The sequence below is a fragment of the Elephantulus edwardii genome, unplaced genomic scaffold, assembly GCF_000299155.1.
Source record: "Elephantulus edwardii isolate Elephantulus edwardi_28Jun2011 unplaced genomic scaffold, EleEdw1.0 scaffold00080, whole genome shotgun sequence".
Taxonomy (NCBI): domain Eukaryota; kingdom Metazoa; phylum Chordata; class Mammalia; order Macroscelidea; family Macroscelididae; genus Elephantulus; species Elephantulus edwardii.
This window is the reverse complement of record NW_006399830.1, coordinates 1,556,680-1,580,893: the sequence shown is the minus strand read 5'-3', so window position 1 is coordinate 1,580,893 and position 24,214 is coordinate 1,556,680. Positions and strand designations below refer to the sequence as shown.

Genomic DNA, 24,214 nt, shown 5'->3' with positions numbered 1-24,214 from the left:
TTTACACTCCCACCAACAGTGAATAAGGGTTCCAGTTTCTCCACAACCTCGCCAGCATTTGTTGCTTGCTGTTCTGTTAAATTTTGCTATTCTGACTGGTGTGAGATGATATCTCATAGTTGTTTTAATTTGCACCTCTCTTAGAGCTAGGAATTTTGAACATTTATTCATGTGCTTCTTGGCCATCTGAATGTCTTCTTTGGTGAAGTATCCGTTCATATCCTGTGCCCATTTTTCTATTGGATTATTTACCTTTATCTTGTTGTGGTGCTCAAGTATTTTATAAATTCTGGATATAAGTCCCTTATCTGAGATGTCATTGCCAAATACTTTTTCCCAGTCTGTGGCTTCCCCTTTTACCCTGTTGGAGAAATTTTTGGATGTGCATAGGGATTTGATTCTTAGAATGTCCCCTTCATCTATTTTATCTTCTCCTGGTTGTAGGTCTTCTTTTTTTAAAGTTTACTAAAGCAAGACAGAGACCAAAGAGTTAAAGTCAGAAGGAAAGAAGAGTGTGCAGTCAGCGGGAGAGAGAAATCTGTGAAATCAAACTCTTGTGTGGTATGAAGAAGACTTCAGGGGATATGTTCAGTTTAAGTTTAAAGTCAGAGTTAATGATAGTTATTTTGCCTCTGAGGTATGCTAGAAATATGGTGAGAGCCAAGGTGTAGTTTTCTTATTTAACTTACAGCTGTTTTGAAGCATAGGTGATGTTATGCCCATTTTACAGATGAGGAAATCGGCTCAGTGAGACTGTTCTGAGCGGCAGGGCCGGGTGTGAATAGAGCCTGCCTTGCTCTCCTGGCCCGCGGGCTTCAGAATGGGCATGAGCTGACGTCCTGGTGTTGCAGACTTTCAGTGACTGCTATTAATCCATCTTCTTTAAAAAGAACTTAATTCAGCTGCCTTTTCCCCAGTGGAGCCCTGGTGGCACATGGCCCAACTCTAGGCTACCAACCAAAGATCAGTGGTTTGAACCCAGTCTGCTGCTCCTGCGTGGGTGTCCAGCCCTGGGGCGCTGTGGGCAGTTCCGCTCTGTCCTGCGGGTAATGTCAGAGCTGACTCAAATCCTGTGGGTCTGCTTTGGTTTTTCATAAACCATTAGGGTAGTTACTTAATATTTTGTGTTTCCTTTTTAAACTGCTTTCTGTCTAGAAATTGTGTCTCCATCAGCTCTGTTATTCCCTGATGCTTTCTGTTCTGTAAGCGCCATAGTTAGAGGAAGTTCATATCAAAGCTGTGAAGAGGTCTCTGGGTAATTCACAGGCCTGGTACTCAACAACCAATAACCTGCAGGTTGGCAGTTTGAGCCTACCTGATGGTGCTATGGAAGAAACGGCCTGGCAATTCATTCCCATAAAGATGAACCCAAACCTTCGTGCCATGGAGTCGATCCTGCCTCTTAATAGCCTTGTGTTGGGATTCTGAGACTCTAAACCCCATTGGGAAGAGACTGCCATCTTTTTCTTTCTGGAGCAACTGGTGGATTTGAAACACTGACCATTCAGTTATACACTATGCCACCAGGGCTGCGTCTCATAAATATCACAGGCTTGGTCCCCCTATTGTCACATGGGGTTGCATGAGTTCGAACCAGCAGCATCTAGCAGCAACAACAAAACTTGTCTAACCCTTTGGGGGACGAGAGAAACATGGTGCCATCCACTCCCTGGTGGGTCTGCGGGAGGCACAGTCCCGGTGCTGAGCTCAGTTGTCGTTCCTGCTGCTCATTGTTGGAGCGCCACCCAGAGGCCGACACGGTGCCCTGGAGTTCTGCTTCACCTGGATAACTCGCCAGTGCAGCTTTGATTCCTTTGTTTCATTTGTAACAGAACACTTATCTTTTCAATTAAATGCAGTGTCTCTCTGTCTATCTATATCTATATATAAAGATATTACAGTCATTTGAGGGTCTCCAGTTTGATCTGAGTCCAGGATGGTCCAAGTGATTAATACACTTAGCTGCTGACCTAAAGCTTGGCAGTTTGAGGCTATTCAGAGGCACCTCGAAAGAAAGGCCTGGCAACGTACTTCCCAAAAATCAGTGGCTGGAAGCAGTTTAACTGATGCTCCAGCTCCCTGGAGCCGAGCTCTCAGCGGCAGCCACTGTGACCACATTTTAATGAGCCCAGAGTTCTATTGTGACTCCCACGGGCCTTGTAGGACAGAGCAGAGCTGCCTGCAGGGTTTCCAGGCCAGTGACCTTTACACAAGCCATCTCATCTTTCACCCAGGGAGCGACTGTGGGGTTTGAACTATCAACGTTTCAGTAAGCAGCTCAGCATTTGATTAACTCACTGCTCACCTCCAGGGTTGCTGCGAGTTGGGACTGACTGGTCGGCTGTGGCCTGGCTGGTTTTGATCCTGTTCTTGCTCAGCGTCTGATGGTGGGTGAGGAGAGATGGTCAGGGCACACCTGGAGAGCAGAGCAGGGCCTCCGGCCAGGTCTGCACATGCCCAGCTCTGCTCATGGTGGACGGGCATTGCTGGGCAGCAGCCTGTAGACCTTCTTCCCTCCTCACCCCCAGGACTTGCTCCCGGCCGACATCCAGGCCCAGTTTGCGGCGAGCCGAGAGCTGGTTCGGAACATGTACAACAGCTTCTCCAAGCTCCGGGACCGGGCCGAGCGGATGGCGTCCCGGGCCATCGACCACGCGGCCGACCTGCTTATCTTCGGAAAGGAGTTAAGGCAAGTGACCCTGCAGCTTCGCGGGGCCAGGGAGGGTCCAGTGGACTCAGAGAAGTGGAGTCTGTCTCCCAGGGCACCTCCACTGGGCTTCAGAAGCTGTGAGTCCTGACGCAAGCCCACTGCTCATTCTTTTCCTGAGAAGCGGTTTGTGGATTCAAACCCCTGACCTTTAGGTTAGCAGCCCCACCCACCAGAATGCATGGCCATGGAGCTGCTTCTGCTGGAAGTCAGCGCGTGGCCGAGGGTGGGCGATGTCCCCATGCCACCGAGCTGAGTGGCCGGGTGTAGAGGGGCTGGTGTAGGGTGGCCTGCTGTTTGGAGGAGCCGTGTGATGACCGTCATGACCATGTCCCAGTGCGCTGGGGTCTGACACGACCCCGCTGCCCCCCTGGGCCGCCCTGAGCAGCAGCACGTGGGGGGTCCTGAAGCAGGCGCTCAAGGGCCTGTCCGTGGAGTTCGCACTGCTGGCCGACAAGGCTGCACAACAGGTGAGCGGGTGCTGGGCCAGCGCTCCGGCTGACGACGCCTCCTGGGCCTGGGGCTCTGGCCTGTCGTCAAGGGAGCAGCTGCTTCCAGGTCTGGACGCTGGCTCCGACTGTCCTGGTTGGAATTGTGTCCCCAGAAATACACACACTTGGCTGGGCATTGACTGTCCATGTAGTGAAGTCATCCATGTGCCCTGGGTCAGAAGTGAGGGCTGATGTGGTCTGAGATGTGACTGGCCAGCCAGCTGCACCCAGCTGGGAGACGGGGTCTTAACTAGGCCAGGCCCTGATCTGAGGGCAGGGGGTTTCCCTGGGGGATGCTGGGGTGTGGCCAGTAGTGCCTTCTCTCACAGAGGATGGGAGCCCAGGACGACTTCAGCGCTAATAAGAAAGACCGGACGGGAGTTCCATTGCTCTTTGGAGCTCAGTCCTGCACTGGAAGCCCCTTGAAGCCAGGGAAGGCCAGGGTACAGAGAGCCCCAAGGACTGGGGGCCTGTGGTGCTGAAGGAAACAGCCCTTCTCCCAGCTCTGACAGGGGAATCTTAGCCAGAGAGCTGGTGCCCGAGCATGGACATCTAGAGAGGAAATCCCTGTCTGTGAAAGCCACCCCCTGGTGGTACTGCTGTTCCAGCAGCACGCGGCAGTGACTACAGGATGGCCCCTGTGATGTCTGATGACAGATCTGCTCTGGTCTCCTGAGAATGGAGTCAGGTTGGGCCCGTGTCCAGCCAGGAACGTGGTCTTGGTCTTGGGAATCCTAGACTCGTTCTGGTCGGTTTTCACATGTTGTCTTCCTCAGCGTGCATCTGACTACGGGCCCTCTGGCTCAGGTGGACACAGTGGCTGCCTGACCCGACTATCTCCTGCCTTCCACCATGACACAGCCAAACCCACTGCCTTAGATGGGATGGTGACCACAGGCCACCCTGCAGGACAGAGAAAGGCTGCCTCAGTGGGTTTCTCAGGCTGGACATCGCCATGGAACAGCTGCCTGACCTTTCTCCCTGAAGCACTGGTGGCTTTGAACCACCATTCTTTCCATTCTCAGATCAGCACTTTAACCACCTAGCCATAAAAGCCAAAGTCAGACCTTGAGTACGTCCTCTCAGGAGTGGACTTGAAGCATGGGACAGTAATGACTGGAGACCAGACAAACTGGGGTGTCATCAGGGGCATTGTACATGAAGAGAGCAGATGGCCATTCGAAAGAAAGGGCAAAGCCAGCAGGGAGGCTGAGAAACCTCGCTGAGTGTAGCCGGTGAAGCAGCTAAAGGAGGTAGAGGAAGCAGATGACCAGATGGTTCCCAGGTGGCTCGGAAGAGAACGTGCTGTAGTGAAATCTGCAAAGACCTGGAGTTGGAAAACCAAAAAGGGCGGATACGCTTGGCATTTGTCAGGTGAAAGAACTCACGAAGACAGTCGAGCCTGGAGTCGCACCGCTGGAGGAGTCTGGGCAGAACGATGTAGAAGCACCCAGATGTGAAAGATGAGAGCTTTGGGCACTAGTCTGTAGCCTGTTCTGTCACTGACCCCAGGATGGTCGATGCCCAGCCATCTCGGGAGGTGGCAGGTGATGAAGACCTGACGGCAATGAGGGAAGAAGTCCAGGCCACACTGAAGATGGGGAAACAAGGCTCCAGGAACTGGTGGAGTGGCGAATGTCCTACTGACAGATGCCACGCCCACTCATCCATGCCGAGAAACCTGGGCGACCCATCCAAAAACTGAGTTACCTACTCCTCCGTCAGGGCACCCACCCCGAGTTCCCCCAGCCCCTGGGTCCCCCAACTCCATGGCCTCCCATTAGGCCCCTAACCCCAGAGTGCCCCCACCCCGTGGAACGCTCAACCTCAAGGGTCCTCATCCCAGTTCCTCTCATCTAGAGAGTCCTCCTCATCCTAGGGCTATGACCCTAGGTCGTCTCTGCCCCAGAGCTGCCCCTCAAGCTGAGAGAACTGGCTGCTGGGGTCAGGGGCCATGTCAGCTCATCCCGTTGCAGGGTAAGCTGGGCGACAGTGATGTGGTGGAGAAGCTCAACCTCTTTCTGGACTTGCTGCAGTCCTACAAGGTGTGTCCAGCTTCCATGGGCTTGGGGACATCATCTTTCCCAGGTGCCTCCAGGAGAACACATGGGGAGGAGGCAAGACGGGCCAAGGGCCAAAAGGCTGGGGCTGGGCTGGGGCTCCTGGACAGCTCTGAGGGCAGGTGGTCTGGGCCTGGCTTGCTGACACCATTGCCTTCTCCAGGTGTGCAGTGGTCAGGGACAGTGAGATCACGTCTCCCTGAGGGTAGGATCCTAGGCCACCATGCTCCTGCTCAGTGGGGGAACTCTGTATGTCCCAGGGGCTCCACGGCCAGGCACCACGGCCCCTGGAAGGTACCCCAGTGGAGAGGCCATCTGTGGTACCAGCTGTTACGTGGGCTGCCCACTCTGGGATTACAGGAGGGTGCCAGATGGCAGCCCAGGTCAGTGCAGGTAACATTTGTCTCTTGGAGGTGGAGAGGGACACAGATCCCAAAGTCCAGCTGGGTATCCAGTCCACCCAGATTCCTGCCCTACTCCCTTGTCGGAGTGGAACCTTCAGGGGCTTCATGGCTTTCTCAGAAGTGGGTCACCAGGCCTGTGTTCAGCGGGGCCTCTAAGCTCTCCGTTAACAGCTGAGTGCTTTAACCACTGCAGCGCCCACGGCTCTAGAAGACACTAATCACTGCCATGCTGGAACTGACGCACAGCTGACCCTCGAGGCAGGAAATCCCACGGGAGAGACCGTCCATTTTTCCCCCACAGAGTGCCAGCTGGTGGATTCGAACCCCCTGCCTCTGTGCGGATGGCACAGATCACTACTTCACAGGCCACTTGTTGATTGTCTTCTATGAGCACGACTCACAGTGACTCTATGAACAAAAAGCCTGAGGTCTTTATCAAGTTCGTAGTTTCTGAGGCCTCTTGTTCAGGAAGTGGATAGCAGTCGGGAAACTGGACAGTGTGTGAGGCCTGAGGTCCAGCAACACCCTCGCCCTCCTAGCTACACCACATTTCCACAAGTAACATGCCAATATGACTAATGCGCATAAGAAATTAATGTGCTATTTCTGCAAAACCTTCTGTTACTTTTCCCCCACCTCCTGAGTTTGAAAGAGCCCTGTGGTAGTGGATCACTAGCCCAAAGGTCGGTGGTTCACTCCACCATGCCTCACATCTGTGGGAGAATGCGGCCGGGCGTTCTACAGAGATGAGACGTGGGAACCCTGCAGGCAGTCCTGCTCTCCAACTGGGCAGTGGGTTTGGGTCATCCTTACTGGAAGGGGTCTTGGTGGCAAGGTGGCTAAGGTGTATGGCTGTTAACGGAAAGGGTCCACAGCAGTGCGGGAGATAGCTGAGGGGGTCTACCTGTGAGGAGGGAGACCCCGCGGGCAGTCGGGCTGTGTCCTGCAGGCTGGCTGCGGTCCGAGTGGACCTGGGAGTGTGGGTCTGGTCTCGCACTGAGGGTGGCCTTCCCCAGGACCTGTGCGAGCGGCATGAGAAGGGAATGCTGCACCGGCACCAGCGGGCCTTATACCGGTCCATGCTGGCGAGGCGGCAGGCAGGCAGCGGCCGGGAACCCGAATCCGTGGAGCAGCTGGAATCCTGCATCCTGGAGGTGGGCAGGCATGGGGTGGCCTGCGGGAGGGGCCTGGGCCCATGCGTGGCTGCTAGTGGAGGTAGGAGATCTAGGTCCCAGCTGTTGTCTGTGTGCGTCAGGACGGCTGGAGCACTGGGGCCCGACTCCTCACTGCTGCAGGCTCTCGGGGCGGGCTGGAGAGGAGGGTCTTGTGCCCCTTCCCAGGCAGCTGGTGCCCCGTGCTCCCCTCCCGCAGCAGGAGAATGCCATCCAGACCCTGGAGCTGCGCAGCCACTTCTCGTTGTACTGCCTGTACCAGGAGACCCAGCTGGTGCACGCTTACCTGCCACTCACCTCCCACATCCTGGGTGCCTTCGTCAACTCACAGATCCAGGGACACAAGGAGGTGAGTTTGCCCCCTGCCCTTGGTGTCCAGCACTTGGGTCACCTGGAAGGCTGACAGCTTGGGGGAGCAGTGTGCCGCTGAGCCTCCAGTGGCCTGTCATCCTGTGGCCCCTCTTGCTACCTGATGGTGGCCTCAGAGCCCCCCGTTCACAGGATGTCTGCTTGTCTGTCTCTCATGGTGGGAAGGGGCCATGGTGACTGTGAAGCCCAGCGCCCTGCTGCAGGCCGTGGGGCATCCAGTCCTGGTCACCCATCTCGTTACCTGTGAGGGTTGTGCTCTTGTTGAGGGAGCTGTGGACCGTCACCTGTCTTCAGGACATTGTTTGTCACGGGGCCACCAAGTGCTTCATCGGGTGTGGAGCTGAGGCCCATGCTGACCTATATGGACATGCCATGGTCGCCCCTGCCCCGACATGGAGGCCCCATGCTGACCCACGTGGATATGGATGTGCTCTCACACCCCCCCCCCCCCCGCAGATGAACAAGGTGTGGACGGACCTGAAGCCCAAGCTGCACTGCCTGCTCTCTGGCTCCAGCGGACCCCCAACACGGCCCCGGTCACCCCCAGAGGAGAGCCTGCTGCCCCGCTAGTGCCCTGAACCCTCCCCACTAAAGCGTGTTTACAAACGGCGTGTCCCCGTGTGATTCCCACCACTCTGCTCTTTGGGGCTGGTGTCCTCCTGTGAGAGGCCCCATCTCCTGAGGTCTCAGTACGGAGACGGGGCTGCTCCCCTCACATGCGGATATCCCACGCTGCGGCCTGGAGAGCCAAGGGGTGCCTCCCCTGTGGGGACACGCAGACACACCTGCGCGGTGCAGTCTGCTGAGCAGGTGGGGGTGGCCCAAGGCTGTGGTGGCCAGGCGGCCACAGCATGCTGGTGTGTGACCTTGTGTCTGTGTGCATGTGTATCCCATCTGAGCGTGGACATGGGCGGGAAGGGGGCCGAACGCGCGAGGGGGAACTTGCTGGGGAGTCCCTGCATGTGTACACGCACGCACACACCTGCCTGACCCCGCTGTATGATGCAGAGCTTTGCACCAGACCACAGGCAGGACATGGGGGGTTGTCCACTGACGCTCGCTCCCCAAGCTAGCATCCTTAGCACCCCTTCTTTGCTTGAGGACGTTCCTCCCAACCCTGCCACCTCTCGGGGTGAGGGGACAGGTCATCTGGTGTCTGAGCCAGCCTCCACTTTGGTCAGTCCATCTACCATTGCCATTCCCTGACATTGAGGTCTCCAGCTGGCCACACTGGGTCCATGGTCTTGTTGACCAACGGGGCTCCAGGTGGGTCTCACTGGGCTTGTGGCCTCTGATATGCAGCACCTAGCCTGGCTCTCCTATCATCTCAGTGTCCTGGGGCCTGACAGGTATGAAACTTCCAACTGCATCCAGCATAGATGTGGCCAAGTCCCAGGGCTTAGAGGGGTCCCCAGGGCCAGCACTTAGAACCCTGACCAACTTTGTCCTCTCCTTACACTCAGGTCTCAGTGTGGGGGTGGAGGCCCGCTGAGAGTACAGCAGGCTTCTGAAGTCACATAGCACAGCGCCTGCTGTGTGGGCCTGGGTCCTCAGCCTACTCTGCCTGCCCGCGGCAGCACGAGCCCCAGGACACCAGCATCCAGTCCCATGTCCTGCTGGGATGTCTCCCAGACACGAGGCCTCTGCTTCCTCTCAGGACTGGTTTCGTGCCTCGTGACTGGCACTGAGTTGTGCTGTGAAGCCTGCAGGGACACCTGAGGACACCGAGCCTGGAGGGGCTGTTTGAGCAGGTGGCCTGTCCCCTGCTGCTGGGGGTTGCACAGGTATGGCAGGCAAGCAGCCCACTTGCTAGCTGACCCAGGATGCCAAGAACTAGCTGCACGTGGCTGTGCTGCCCCCCAGCAGACAGCAGAGGTAGCTGGAGGGCCAGCCTGGGTATCGCCATCACCGTGTCCCCTGCTCAGTGCCTTTTGCTCACAGCCCCACATGGCCTCTCTGTGCTCGCCTGCAGCTGCCGCACGTGGGACAGGGAGGCCCCGACCTTTTAAGTAAAGCAAGCTTACAAAGCAGACACTGACTTTTCCTGTTATTGAGTGCCAACAAGGAAGCCAAGCCCAGCTCAGCCCGTCCACTCAGGCCCCCAGCCAGTGCCCCTCGCAGCCACCCCTCTAGAGCTGATCCACCTCCTGCAGTGTGTGCTGTACGATCGTGTCATGGCCCCGGAAGCAGAAGTGGCCGAGGAACTTCTTCTTCTGGAGGAGGAGCGGGAACCAGAAGCTGTCATCAGGCCACATGTGGGCGAAGGGGATCTGGTCCAGCTGGAACCACTGTGGGCGCATCTCTACAGAGGACAGTCACTGTGCCACCCCAGGCCCTCACTGCACACAGGACAGAGCCCCAGGTGTGGGTACCCTATGAGAAGGACACTCACCGTCACTTTCCGTGGGCGTGCCCTGGACATGGTCGGTGTAGAAGATGCGCACGTCCATGCGTTCGGGGCTGCCCTCGAACTCGAAAGTGATGCGACCGGCCTCGTGCAGCTCGTCTGTGGTCAGCCCACTCTCCTCCAGCAGCTCCCTGGGCCAGGACAGGGCAACGTCTGAGCCGCCAGGACCACAGGATGAGCCGTGGTGGGTGGGTGTGGCCTGGACAAGCAGTACCTGCCCTGGCCATTTCTCACTGTCCTGTCGCACAGCAACGACACACAGCCCTCTGTGGTGAACCCTGCACTGAGCAGCAGTGTGCAGCCTTTCTCCCTCCAGATAAGTGCCAGTTGTGTTCCCTCGTGGACCCCGGCCGTGTCCCCTCCCAGGTGCCGCCTCGACTGTGGGCCCAGTCTGTCCTGCCCTCATTACTGTGACTTCTCTTGTCTTTGTTGCCCAGCACTTACTTTGTTTTTGTAAAAATGTTGCTTCTCCTTGATCATTTCCAATTACGTTTGAAAAAAACGAAGCTTTCACCTCCAAGTGGTGTTAGGGACAGTTTGAAGGCCAAGTGCAGTCCAGCAGGTCAATTGCCACCCAGAAGTGTGAGCCCACACTCCTCTGGGAGAGACTGTCACAGAATCAGGAGCCATTGGTGGGTGCGTGGCACGAGGCCCTGCCCACCGTGCATTCTCGTCACCCCGAGCTAAGGCCACTGTTGTATCCATCTCTCTCACTCTCATCTTTACCAAATCCTTCAGGGACCAGCCCCTCCTGGTAACACGCCCCAAATGACAGTCTCTCCATCCTGGCCTCAGAGGCCGGGCTGCACTTCTTCCAAGACTGACCCGTCTGTTCTCTTGGCAGTTAACAAGGGCCCTGGCTCTTCTGACATCCTTTCAGATGCACAGGAAGCTGGTGAAAATCCCGTGGCCTGGGTCAGGCACACCATGGTCCCCTGGCAATCTGCTAACTGCAGTGCATCGTTTGATTCCAAGTGTCCACTGCTGGTCCAGATAAATAAAATGCTCGACAACTACAACTACCGCCTTGGAGCCCCTCCAGGGTTGCTGTGAGCTCAAGCTGCTTGTTGACAGTGGGTTCAGGAAGCAGTCAGAAGCCCCTGTGCTCACTTTAAAAAGAAAAACTCACGAGGGGTGAAATGGATTTACTTAACGTGATGGGCTCCTTAACCTCATCAGGGAGGAAATGTTGGCTTCTGCTGATTCAAGGCGACATTCAGCTGCTAACCCACGGCCTGCCAGTTCCATCCACTGGCTGTGGACAAAGGTCTGGGAGTCTGGTCCCGTAAGGACTGAAGACTAACCCGCTGCTGCTGAGTTGATGGCCACTGAGTGACCTCACCTTGTAGGACAGAGCCAGAGAGCTCCAGGAGTGTCTGGAGGCTGTAACGCTTCAGGGGAGCAAACAGCCCACTCTCTCCTCAAGAGTGGAGCAGAGGGCAGACCCTGGATTAGAAGTTGGACAGTCACTGTGGCACCAGGGACCCTCCCAGGAGCCCCATGGGTCTGCTGCTCTCCTCTACAAGGTGACCACAGCTGGACTTGCCCACCTACCACCACCAACGCTGATTCAGATGTGTTAGCCCCATGAGACTCTTAGAGGGTGAATGAAAACAAGCTCTCACCTAACACCTGCAGGTCTTCGCTTGGAGATGTGACTGGTTCCTCACTTACACCAGGTGTTTGGTGAGACCCTCACTGCCTCTGCCAGCAGCTGGCAGAGCCCACACACTGATGAGATTCTTTCAAGTTTCAGTTCACCTTCCCTGAGTGTGTGCCAGTGTTAGGGACGTGCCACCATCCCGTTGGTGGGGTAAGGTCATGTCACAGGTGGGTTAACTAGATGGTGGCTGTGTGGCTGCGATGCTCAGTTCTCTAGATGGGGCAGGAGCCCAGGATAAGGCCCTCAACACCAGCACAGGGTTGCCTAGTGCTGGGAGGCTGTCTCAAAGGATTCCATGGGACCGTTCACCTCAGAGGTTCTGAAGAAACAGCTTGGGAGACCACCTTCTTCAGCCTGGGCATCACCTCCGCCCTGGTGGTCCACGTTGGAGGGAGGGCCGCTTTGTCCAGGCTGACTGTATCTGCGGCCTGAGATGCAGGATCTTGGTCCTAACTCTTGTAACTGATCCCAACAGCAGTCTGCCCCGTGACTGGTCTGTGTTTTGCGCCCTGCAGGGATCAGCTCACTAGTCAAGGTGAATGATGTGTGGTCCCTGAGAGGACTGGTCATTTTGTGCTCCTGCTGGCATGAACTGCCCTGAGAATTGCACGTGCAAGAAGTGTAAAAACCGACACTGTGTAAAGTGAAACTCATCAGAGGAGGATGATGATGGCCGCAGACTGAGACTAGTGAGACCTTTTGCCTTCCTGACTGTCCCCTGGGCAAAAGAGCCCACGCCCTGACGGGGGTGGAGGGGCACCAAGAGCTGGGAGGGAGGAACATGCTGGCCACTCTGGACTCCTCCACCTTGACCCCTCAGACCTCACCCGTGAGCCTTCTGATCCGAGCTGTAGCCCACCACTTCCCAGTCCACCTGAGTGTGCTCAGGGTTTGCCTGCTGTCAGTGCAGTGACCGACTGAACCTGGTGATGCAGAGGGTGCTGGGGAGGCTGGGCTGGACGGTGAAGAGAGGTCTGCACTCACCTCAGGGCACCAGCTTGGTGTTGAGGTGGGCGATCCTTACGCTTTGGGACTTGAGCAATACCGGGTGTTCCTGTGCTTGGTGTTGTAGACCCCGTTCCCTCAGAGGCACGTTGTGACCCAAAGCCCATCCTGCTTGGCCTCATGTCCTCCAGAGTCCCAGCAGGCACTCCCCTGCCGGACCTGCCAGACCTCAGCAAGTGAGCCAGTGCCGAGGGTGCCCGGGGCCCCAATGACCTCACAGCTGAAAGCTCAGATGTAGTCAGCTGACTCCAAGGCAATGAAGCTGGTGGAGTGAAATGTCTGTACACGTGACCTCACCTTACCCTCACAAACCTGCGAGGGCAGGATTCTCAAAAGGCTTCCGCCCTGCCCATGAGTCAGCGGTTATGCTGATGAGCACATCATCACAACGGTGCGCACACGGCCACCACGCCGTTACTAGATGACACGGGTGGGACTGCCGGGTCAATTCCGACTCCTGGTGACCCTCCACAGTTATGGAGACTGAAAATCTTTAAGGGGTGGACTTCTCATCCACAAAGTGGCAGCTGGACTCAAACCACCTGCCTTTCATTGAGCAGCTCAGCATGCCGTGCACTAGGCCACCAGGGCTCGTTAACAGGCTGCAGTGACAGTGTACACATCTTTGGGAAACCAGAAAGCCTGTGACCCGAAACTGCAGTATCTCTAAGCTCAGCCTGAGGCCCATTTCACAGATGGAAAAACCGAGGCTGCAGGGTGAAAGGACATGCGCTGGGCCACAGGCTCCATGTGGTGAAATCAGAGGCTGGCTCTGTTGTGCCAATTCCTACCTGTGTGGATGCTGGGTCGGTGGTCACCCCTACCTGCCTCTCACCTTTTGGCCCCCTCCTCAACGGTCTCTCCTTCTTCCACTTTGCCCCCAAAGCCATTCCAGCGGCCAGCCCCAAAGCCTCGTTTCTTCATGCCCAGCAGAACTCGCTGGGGCTGCAGTACCAGCACCAGAGTATAAAGCCTGGTGGGACTCATTCCTCCTCCAGCCTGTGAGGACAAGAGGGTCAGGTCAGCCGTGACTGTCTACAGATGTGCTGTCCCCCTTGTGTACTGGGGTGTGCAAGTGGAAGGGAATGAGGCTAGAAGACAGGAAGCAAGGGGGGGTGATCTCTAGCCCCCCCACAGGGCAGGTGGATGGGAGAGAAGGCTGCAACAACGCCTAGCCTGAGTGTTGCATGCAGGGGCAGAACAGTCCCCATGCCCATCTGGCACCCGGTTAAGGATCCGGTGATTGCAGTGGTTCTCCTGCATGTGGCCTTGGCCTTCCCACCACCCTAGGGATCTTCAGGGACTGGGATCTGGTTCTGTCTCTGTAGCTGCACAGCCCAGGCTGGGCTTCCCCACTGTGAAATGAGCTCATCTTCTGTAGGGAACCAATGCTGCTCTGGGCCTGGTACCCAGGAAGGAGGAGCCTGGGGTCACATCATCCATGGGAAGGCAACAAGAATGTGTGTCTGCCTGGGTCTCCCATGGAGGACTGGGGCATCTCCCCCAGAGCCTTCCTATTCTGGTGCCTCTGACTTGGGGGATCACACCCAGGATTTAGTACTAGGGTTCACCTGGGAAGCTGTGTTTCCCGATAAATGGGACCTTCAGTGTGTCCTGGTGGCAGGGGACAGTCAGGAAGGCAAAAGGTCTCACTAGCCTCAGTCTGCAGCCATCATCAGACCTGTGCTTGTGCCTCAAACTCTGACACCCTGAGCAGACGCTGAGGACTTTAGCAATATCAGGTAATATTTATTATACACTATGTGAAGGGCCACAGTGCTTGAGTACTCTGATGCCAACTGAAAGGTTAAACGCACCAGCCCTCCGTACCAGAGGGAAGACCTAACGATCCGTCCCTGCGTCACCTCACACTGCCATCGCTGGATACTGCCCCTCAACAACCCTGCAGGACAAAGTCTGCCCGTTCCCGAAGCTGTCCTCTGTGCAGAAGAGCAGCGGAGCACGTGCCACCAGGACTTCTCAGCAAAAATGAAAAACCAAAACTACCCTAATCATAAAGACCCTTTATAGTTTTCCGAGGCTACGTCACAAGAGTAGCTGGTGGATCCAAACCAGTGACCTTCTGGTTTGCAGCCTCTACACTGACCAGAGTTCCTCCCTCAAGGCCAGCGGCTAAGGAAACCCTAGGTGCACTTCACTTGTGTTGCCAGGCACTGGCATCAACTCCACGGTAACAAATACACCACGTGGCGTCTGCAAACATGCAAACTCAAGCTGCTCAGCTGCTGAGTGAGAGCTTGGAAGTGAGGGCCTGCCCAGGGGGCCTCAAAATTAAATCTGTTGAGTGAAGCCCAAAACATCGGCCACTGTCACGCGCACAGCTCACGGGGTCACCAGGGGCGGTGTGAGGCGGAAACCAAAGCGATCCCATTTTCCTGACTGAAAGGGCCGAAGTCCAGGAGAACCCTAGCAGGAGGCACAGCAACTCCCTGCAGCACAAAGGCTAGCTGTTTTTAAGTCCCTCGAGTCATACATAATAGCCACCCGACGTACAGCAGCTCTGAACCTGCCCTGTCCTGAGCCAGCCCCTCTGACACACTGACCCCCACTGCCCCAGGCACTGTCTCACTGCAACAGTCCACCTCATCCCGGTCTTCCTCTCTGCACCATCCCTCCATCCTGAGCATGATGTCCTTCTCCAAGGACTGGTCCCTCCTGACCCCGTGCCCAAAGTGTGTGAGATGGAGCTCCAAAATCCAAAAGGTAAGAGAAGGGTGTTTATCCATTCTGTATTGGCAGGTTGGGGGTGTTAGTCTGGGCAAAGAGAAGAATGAAGAATTCAGAACTCAAATGCTGATGGCCCTGCTGTTGAAGATAAGAAAACGGCCTTGACTGTCTGACTAAGCTAGCAGGTGGCTCGTAAATCAGAGTGGAATGTCCCTCCCTAAAGGCTCTGTTGATAAAAATCCTCCCCAGTGTGACTTCCCATTCTGCCCCTCCAGGATGAGGAACTCACCCGGGAGCTCCCCTTCCCCCCTTTAATAAAGCTGCAGTAAGTTTTCTCTCCTTTTCTCTGATTTCTTCTTGAAGTCCACTAACCTAACCTAACCAGGGTCACAGCAGTTTGAAGGACCTGAGGCCATCATGTATTATTGTGCCCGCCCTGTTTTATCGCCTGGGGTGGGTCATAAACCATGTTCAGGGATAAACATTAATCAGATTATTTACTCTTTCCTGGAACACAGAGAGGCACTCAGGTAAAGTCAGAAGGTCAGCTGCTTCTGGACTTGGTAGTGAGTTTGGACCTTTCAGGGTGGAATGTACCGAGCAGCGCGCTAAGGGCTTCACAGACCTCACTCCTCAGCCCACGTGGAGACCTGACGCTCAGGGGGCCACGCTCGGGGTGCTCGGGAAGAACGCGCCCCTGAGATGCAGGCCCGGCCGCCCCGCGCTCCACCCGCCGAAAACGCGGCACTCACCGGGGCGGAGCCCGCAAGTGCGCGCTGCTGCGGCTCCCGGGGCGAGGCGGGCCCCCAAGTCTGCGGGTCACCCCGCGCCGGCCGCGGTTCGCGCGGGAGATGGGTCCAGGCGCGCCCCCAAGACTGCCGGTCACCCCGCGCGAACCCCCAAATCTGCGGGTCACCCCGGCCTCCAAATCTGCGGGTCACCCCGCGCGAACCCCCAAATCTGCGGGTCACCCCGCGCCGGCCTCCAAGTCTGCGGGTCACCCCGCGCCGGCCTCCAAGTCTGCGGGTCACCCCGCGCCGGCCGCGGTTCGTGCAACCGCGTCCACAGCACCGGCCCCTGAGCGCCCGCTCGCTCTCCGCGTCGCGCCGGAAGTGACGATTCCGCGCCGGGAACGAGGCGGGCACTTCCGGGCGCGCAGGCGCAGTCCTGAGGACCGGAGCTACGGTGGGAGCCCCAGCGACCGGGGCTGCGGAGGGAGCGCCGGGGACCGAGCCCGCGGACATGGAGCATCTGCTGCGCGCGTGTGCGAGCGCGCGGGAGCCGGGCCGCAGGTGGGAGTCCCTGGCCGTGTTCTGCCCTCTGAGCCTCCGTGCCCTCCCGGGTGCTGCTGCCCACGGCTGTGCGGCTGGTTCTGAAGGCTGCTCCGTGTGCGCACAGGGACTGCCCAGAGGGTTTTCTCGGCTGGAGCTCTTCTGGCGGCAGATCACCAGGCTTTTCTCCCTCTGGACTCGGAGTGAGGCTCACAGGGCGCTGTTTAGTAGTTGAGAGCTCATTGCGTCCTTCGGAACCTCCAGTTGAGGATTAAAGGGAAATATCGGATGATGCGGGACAAAAGTGCTTGAGACACACAGTAAGCGCCTAATTAGCGATTGAGCAGAACATCCAGCCCTGAGCCCTCGGGATCTCTTCAGCCAGAAAGAGAAGCACTTTAAAGCACTTAACTTCCGTGTCACAGAGGGAGGGAGAGATCACAGCGTCCCCGGGCAGTTGACAGTGGGAGGCTGATGGCATCACTGCGAGGAGGGAGGGCGTATGAAGGGGACCCTGGGCTGAGTGAGTGCCATGGCTTCTGAGAGGAGAGTTCAGAGCTGGGCCAGGCGGCTGCAGGGGCCACCGGCCTCGACTTTTTATATATATTTTGGCAGCTATAAACATAATCCCTTGGTTAAGTCTTTCTGAGGACACCTCAAGGGAAGGGGAAAATAAAGAGCCCTTGCTAACTGGGGTTTCTGGCTGCCTTGAGGCCTTGTCCAGTCCCTGCCTCTCTCTGTGTCAGCTCTACAAAGGCTTGCTTGGACAGACAGCCTGAGGCTGGTGACTTGCTGATCCTTTTGTCTTTTTGTCAACAGGCACTGGAAGCTGGCATGTGTGTCCCTTCAGGCTCCAAGGTTCCACATGGCTGAAAGCCTTCCCAAGAACCGGACAGGCGCTGAACACTTGTGGCTGATGCGGCACTTGAAGGATCCCTTTGTGAAGGCTTCGAAGATGGAAAGTTATCGCTGCCGGAGCGCCTTCAAGCTCCTGGAGATGAATGAGAGGCACCGGATCCTGAGACCCGGCCTCCACGTGCTGGATTGCGGGGCGGCGCCTGGGGCCTGGAGTCAGGTGGCAGTGCAGAGCGTCAATGCTGCCGGCACAGGTGGGACTCTGAGCAGGGCCTGGCTGGGCACATGCAGGCAACAGCCCTTCCCTCTGGGCTCGCCACAGGGCCAGGACCCAGCTGGTGATGCAGAGTGGAGGTGCTTGGCTAATGCTCATAACGATAGGGGCAGAGCGTGAAAATCGGGGACCCCGCTCACGGCACCACCAGACGAGTTGCCTCCTTTCATTCACGGCAACCCCTGAGTGCAGAATGGAACTGCGCTCAGGGTCTGCCGGGGTTGGTTCTGCTTTATCTCCTGAGGTTTTGACTGAGCTGTTCTATGAGCAGAGCAGACTAGCAGCCACCCTCTGCTTTTGCTGTTGTGATGTGCCCTGAGCACCTGTGACTCACAGCGACCCTATGCACAGAGCTCTGAACGCTGTCCTATCCTGAGCCAGTCTCACTGTCTCCAGCACACCTATCTTTATTGCCCGGGCTCTGTGTCAGTCTGTCTCATCCAGGGGCTTCCTCTCCTGTGTTAGGTGCCCTCAGGTTGACTATGACTCAGTGACCGATGGCTGATGAATCAGAACCTCACGCTGTCCGGCACCATCTTGCCAGTCTCTGCCATGCTCGAGCAGCAGTCGCTGCACCAGTCCATCCTGTTGAACGTCTTCCTGTGTTTTGCTGACACTCCACCTTTCCCAGCATGATGTCTCGGTTCCTCCTGAAAATACGTCGGAGTGAGCGAGATGAAGTTTCACCATTCTTGTGTCTAGAGGGCACGTTGGCTGCACTTTCTCCAGCACAGTCTTGTTTGTTCTTTTGGCACGCCACGTTGGATCCTGTGCTCTTCGCTGACAGTACAATTCAAAGGCATCAACGCTTCTGTCATCCTATCACTGTCCAACTTGCAGCGACGGGAAGCAGTTTTGCGCTTTCGAGAAGTCCTTGACAGCACATTTCTCAGTGCAGCACATCTTTCGATGTCTTCACTCCTCTTGCCGTGGGTGTTGATTGTGGATCCATGTAAAAGGAAATTGTCAACAACTTCAATCTTCTCTCCTCAATTTCTTCAAAATTTTCCAACATTCCTACTTCATACATTCCACGTTCCAATTATGGAAGATGCTTGAAGCTGTTTCTCCTTATTTTGAGTCTCGCCACATCAGCAAATGACAAGCCTTCACTGGATGAAAGCTTTGCTCCATCTGTGTCACTGCAGTGGATGCTGCCGTGAGGAGACACCCGTTTTCAGTCCTGAGGCGTTCATCTTTGGCACGCTATCCAACTGTGCTCTTCCGTTATCCACAGTGCATCCGAAGGCCTGTTATTTTAGGAGTGGATGACCAGTCCTTCTTACTCTTAGTATGGAGTCTCTGTTGAAACCTGCCCACTGGGCGACTCTGCTAGCATTTGAAATACTGGTGCCATAGCTTCCTGCACCACAGCGACAACAGCCACCCCACATGCGCTGACGGACGAGTGGAGTCGTCCTCATTTGTCTTACGTTGTTTCATTGTGATTTGTTTGAAAGCATGACCTATCAAGATGCCTTTGTGTAGATATCTGTGTGTGTACGCTATGTGTCGTCTGTGACTCACAGCGACCCTATGACAGTAACTCTGAAACCTTCACTATCCTGAGCCAGTCTCACTGTCTCTGACACACTTGCCCCAGTTACTGAGTCTACTGAGTCTATCAGCTCATCCTATCTACTAGTCTAAGAGTGTTCAATTATTATACATTGGTCTTTCGAAGTCCTGTTATTTCGGAAGTGGATGGCCAATCCTTCTTCCTAGTCTGTCTTCCTTTGGAAGTTTAGCTTTAGAGGGATATCTGACAGACAAGCATTTTACCCGAAAAGAGAAGATACTTTAGTGTATTTTAAATGAGCAAATCGGTTTTCCACTCCACAGTTCGGACTCTCCATCCCCGTGATGTTACTGCACTCTGCCCACTTCATGTTTCCTGTGACCACTCATCCTTCCCCCCTGCGCCTTCAGAGCTCTCTCCCTGGGCGAATGCTGCCCTTCTGGTCCCATATGACGGTGGCTGTAGGAATCATATCTCTGTGGTGTATCTGTTAGCTGTTACCTGCCTGGAGCTGGCTTTGACATTTAGCTGTGTGTGATGGTTTATGGCGTTCCTTCCTGCACACTGTAGGCCACCTGGTAGGCTAGCTCTCTGTACGTGGAGAGGCTGTGTATTAACAGTGACCCCACAGCAAGCGGCAATCTCGCACGCTTGAGTAGGCCTGCCATGGCTCAGCACCGCTGTTCATAGGGTCCCTCTGAGTTGTGGTTGATTCAGGAGCACATAAGGAGTGTTCTGATGGTCACACCTGGCTGGCTTCAAGGGGAATGGCTCCCAAGGGGCATGGGCTCCCGAGGGGCTACTGACCTTGATGTGAAATGGCTATGGTGCGGTGATGGCTGTCTCCCTGAAGGCAGAGGTCAGTCACAAGCCTTTGCCTCCTCTGACTTGAGGGGGTGTCCGAGCTGGACCAGGATTGACTGGGCCCTGAACCCACCCATCACCCCAGGACTGTGGGAAGGAACATGCTGCAGGCCCGTTTCTGCAGCTGTGGTGTGAAGGACCCTGCCCTCCCCAGCCTGGGGACTAGCATACGTGCATATCTGCTCTTTTGTGTGCTTTGACCTCAGAGAGCAGGGCTGCCCCGTGGCTGCAGCCATTGGTGACTGTGAGGTTGACGCAGGGCTTGGGGGGAGTCTGCCATCGTACACTGGTACCACCTGACAGTTCTAAGATGCGGGTGTAACAATACTCCTCACTTGTCTCCCCACAGATCCCAGCGCTCCTGTTGGCTCAGTGCTGGGCATCGATCTTCTCCACATCTCCCCGCTGGAAGGGGCAACCTTTTTGTGCCCTGCTGACATGATGGACCCAAGAACCCACCAGAGGATTCAGGCACTGCTTCCTGGCCAGAGGGCAGACGTAATCCTGAGTGACATGGCTCCCAACGCCACGGGGATCCGGGACCTGGACCACGACAGGCTCATTGGCCTCTGCTGGTCCCTTCTGGACCTGGCACCGCGTATCTTGCACCAGGGGGGTGTGTTCCTGTGTAAAACCTGGGCTGGCAGTCAGAGCCTCCGGCTGCAGAAGCGGCTGGCACAGGAGTTCCAGGGCATGAGGACGCTGAAGCCCAGGGCCAGCAGGAAGGAGTCAGCAGAGGTGTACCTCCTGGGTACCGGGTACCGGAGAGGAAAGGGGCCCCTGGTGGAGTGACAGCCCCACCCAGCTCCCTCTGCCTGAGGTGAAAGAGCATTCGCAGAATGGTGCCCTACTGGGTTTTCAGCAGCTGGTTGTTGGAAGTAGATCACCTGGCCTTTGCCCTACAGTGCCTCTGGGTGGACTGCACCTGTAGCCTTCTCTTGAGAGCCAGCCTCAGTCACTGCACCTCAGGGCCCTCAGCATGAAGGCCTCTTCAACTGCAGAGCGAGCTGCTAGGCAGGCTGTTGGAGGTGCCATGGGACCTGTGGGGACCTAGGGGTTTTTTTCTTCCTAATCCTTGGAGAGCGACATCATGCTGGGCAGGGTAGAAGGACAGCACATGAAAGGAAAACCCTCGATGAGATGGATTGATTCAGTGACCGGGTAATGGGGGTAGGTGTGTCAGAGACAGTGAGATTGGCACAGGACAGAGCAGGGTTTAGGGCTGTTGTACATAGGGTCGCTATGAGTCGCAGGCAACTCGATGGCACATAACAAACCAGAGAGAGATGAAAAATCTCCATTGAGGGCTCCAGGTGTCTGATGAGAACCACTTTGTCTTTTGGTGATGATTTATGAAAAGGACCCTGAGACCGAAGCGGGGACAGTCCTGCCCGGGAATGTTCCGAGGCATAGAACCTACAGCTCTAGGCGGCTCCCTTGCCTGGGGTGGGGGCATTCTCCAGGGAAGCTGGTTCCCTCCTTGGCTCTAAGAGAATATCACGAGGTGGCCAAGTGGGCCAGAATGTGATATAGGAAAACTGGGGGCTTCAACCTGGGGACCAGTTTTAGCTCTGGTGAATGATCCGAACACTAATCCGTTCTTGAAGCAGAGAGTTCGTAGAGCGAGTCAGGAGACAAGATGGTATGGATTTATGCACATCTCTGATGTGAGGTGGAAATGTTCCCCCTACACCCAAATAGATATTGGGGGGCTGACTTTGTAATGTTGGGAGGCAGGACTAGGAAAAGGTGTTTTGCATGTATGAGATCTGAAGGAGGGTGAGCAAGCAAGCCAGAGAAGTGGAGCCACAGGAGATGTCCAAGGAAGCTTGAGGGACAGTGACTCCTGCGCCGAGAGCGGCAGAGCATCTGGAGCTGGCGCTCTCCATTCAGGCTTCCCCGTGGAAAAGCCTTCCATCCAGTTGTGGGGCTTCGGTTACAGCAGCACTAGGCAGCTAAGACCCTTGGCTTCTGCTTGAGGTGTAATTGCTGCAATCCTGCAGGCTCCCAGATTAGAGAGGTATTTGTAAGCAACAATGTGTTTGTGTTTTTTGCTCTTCCACAAACCTGATGCTGCTCTAGTAATAAATAAAATAAAAAAAAGAAAGTTGTATTATTTTAAGGGATTTCCATACTTTGATCTTCTGAAATGTGAGTTCTTGAAATTACTTGTTCATCCCTCAAGAGGAGTTTACAGACTTGTCACTCAGTGATCCCTGTATGACTGCGTCCCGCGCCAGCGTCAGAACCAGCCGTGGTTGGGCTGTTTTGGCCCCTGTGCCGGTCTATCTCACCAAGAGTCCTTTTCTCATGGACCTTCTGCTTTACCAAGCTTGCTGTCCTCTAGGGACTGGTTCCTCCTGATAGCGTGCCCTGACTATGTGAGACACGGTCTCCAGTTTTCTTATAAGCGTCCTGCCTGTGTTTCTTGAACATAGGTTGGTTCTTTGGACAGTTTGTTCAGTATTCTTTGCTGTAATTCAAAGGCATCAATTTCTTTCCGGTCTTCCTCCCCCATCATCTGGCTCTTGTGGACGTAGCACTTTTTCTCACTCACTGCTGTTGAGCTGACCCTCAGTGGCTATCCAGAACTGTAAATCTCACAGGAGGACACTGCTAATCTTTCTCACTCAGAGCTGCCTGGTGCATCACTATGGTGGGGATGAAATCCCGGGGACCAATGGACAGGACAGAAACCCCACCCAGAGCTCTCAGGCCTGGTCCAGGTCCCTGAAGGAAGCTCCAGGCCAGTTTTTAAATTCTGCACTGGTTCTAGTAGTTTGCCCAACCCAGAGAACAGTGTGTGTGCCCTCAGCAGACCATCCGGGTCCAGGTCATTGGACAGGAAAGCCAAGAACAGGACGCTGGAAGGATGGGAGGATGTGAATTTCAAAACCAGTGCCCTTGGGGTGAAGGGGTCTATGTCAAGAGACCCCAACCAAATAAGATGCACTGCCGTCAATTCCGACTCACAGTGACCCTGCAGGACCATTGGTCGGTGTCCTGGGCTGTGAGCTATCTGGGAGCAATCCACTATTTCTTTTGTGGGTTCTAACCAAGGATCAGTGTTTGAGGCCACCTCCTTCCTGTTCACTGCCTCTGAAAACCCGGAGGGTCAGCTATGAGTTAGTTCCAACTCAATGGCACACAGCAACAGAAATCACGAAGGACCTGTCTAGCAGCCTGGTCAGTAGAAGCGTGGGGGGCCCTCCTTTAATGGACACACGGTTCTGTGATTCCAGAAGGAACCCTACAAAGGGTGTGGCGAGTGCTGAGTCCAGGGGCAGTCACAGGCGTTGCAAGCAGCCTTGCCTTTCTTTCCATCCCTCATTCTGTGCTGTGCTCCAGAAGTCCAGATTTTGTGCTTCGGGGCGGGGGTCCGTGGAGCCCTGGGAACACAGCCTGGGAAACGGTCCACAGCAAAGGAAAACCCAAGCCAAGCCGGCGCCCACAGCCCACTCGCAGAGAAGCCACCGCGGAGGACAGACAGCTCCCTACAGCGGTGCCGCAGGGCTTGAACCCCTGACCTTGGGCTGTGACTCACAGGGACCCTGTGAACGTGTGCAATCCGGTCAGTCCGTGGTCAGGCGCTGCTGTCATTCCTAGGACACTCCAATGTCCTGCCCGGGAGTCAGAGCCACGCGGAGCTGACCCTGCAGCGGGTTTTAGAGGCTGTAAGTGGCGCGGCACGCGATGGCACCTCCTGCAGAGCGGATCATGGACTTGAACCTCCTGCCTTTGAGTTGATTAAGACTGGTTCACCCACGGCCGCATCCAGAGCGAGGGAGTTTGGCCCTCGGAGGCCACCGTTGGCGCTGCCTCCCCGCTTCTCGGCAGGAGGCTGCGTGCCGCCGAGGACGCCCACGGGCGCCGGGGCGGCGGGCTAGGCCCACGTCCGTGTGTCCCCGCGCGAAGCCCAGGCCCGCGTCCGTGTGTCCCCGCGCGAAGCCCAGGCCCGCGTCCGTGTGTCCCCGCACAAAGCTCCCCGAGCGGGGGCGGGACCCGGAAGTCGCGGGGCGGAGCTTCCGGCGGGGCGGACCCCGGGAGCCCGCCGGGTATCGCGAGAAGCGCCTGAGCTCTCGCGAGACGCGGCGCCCGCCGAGGAGGGAGATCCGAGGAGCGAGACCCGGCGAGCTGGACAAGCAGGACGAGGTGAGGCGCTGACCCTCCGGGGCTGGGTGCTCGCCCGGCGCCGCGCTGCGTCCTTGCTCTCCCGGGGGCCCCTCTCCGACGCTGGGCGCCCCGTCCCTGCTCGCGATGGCCGGGACCCTGCTCCCCGAGACCCGGCTCGGGACCCCACTGCCTCGGACACACTGGACGGTCGTCGTCCCTCTTCCCGACGGGACCCTGCTGCCCCTTTCTCGTGCTGGGCCAGACCCCGACCCCTGTGTCCTGTTCCTCCGCCTCTCGGGGCGCACCGATCTGCACCCTCTGCCCGTCTCCCCGGCCGGGACCCTGACCTGCC

The 24,214-nt window shown here is 56.4% G+C and overlaps 3 protein-coding genes across 3 annotated transcripts in view; 2 read left to right on the top strand and 1 right to left on the bottom strand.

The window, feature by feature from the left end:
* SNX8 (sorting nexin 8) overlaps positions 1–7,773 on the top strand; it is a 44,685-nt gene extending 36,912 nt beyond the window's left edge. The window contains exons 10-15 of the mRNA XM_006889735.1: positions 2,529–2,701; positions 3,045–3,177; positions 5,175–5,243; positions 6,679–6,816; positions 7,034–7,183; positions 7,660–7,773. Coding sequence (XP_006889797.1) covers positions 2,529–2,701; positions 3,045–3,177; positions 5,175–5,243; positions 6,679–6,816; positions 7,034–7,183; positions 7,660–7,773 — 777 coding nt within the window. The remainder of the gene's footprint in view (positions 1–2,528; positions 2,702–3,044; positions 3,178–5,174; positions 5,244–6,678; positions 6,817–7,033; positions 7,184–7,659) is intronic.
* Positions 7,774–9,332: 1,559 nt separating this feature from the next.
* Positions 9,333–13,265, bottom strand: NUDT1 (nudix (nucleoside diphosphate linked moiety X)-type motif 1). The gene is made up of 3 exons (XM_006889734.1): positions 13,114–13,265; positions 9,596–9,741; positions 9,333–9,505 (listed from the first exon to the last, which is right to left on the bottom strand). Exons 1-3 carry the CDS (start codon positions 13,263–13,265, stop codon positions 9,333–9,335), a joined length of 471 nt encoding a protein of 156 aa, XP_006889796.1.
* Positions 13,266–16,208: 2,943 nt separating this feature from the next.
* On the top strand, positions 16,209–20,541 carry FTSJ2 (FtsJ RNA methyltransferase homolog 2 (E. coli)). The gene is made up of 3 exons (XM_006889733.1): positions 16,209–16,354; positions 17,057–17,346; positions 20,099–20,541. The coding sequence occupies exons 1-3, from the start codon at positions 16,209–16,211 to the stop codon at positions 20,539–20,541; spliced, it is 879 nt and encodes a 292-aa protein (XP_006889795.1).
* Positions 20,542–24,214: the final 3,673 nt, after the last annotated feature.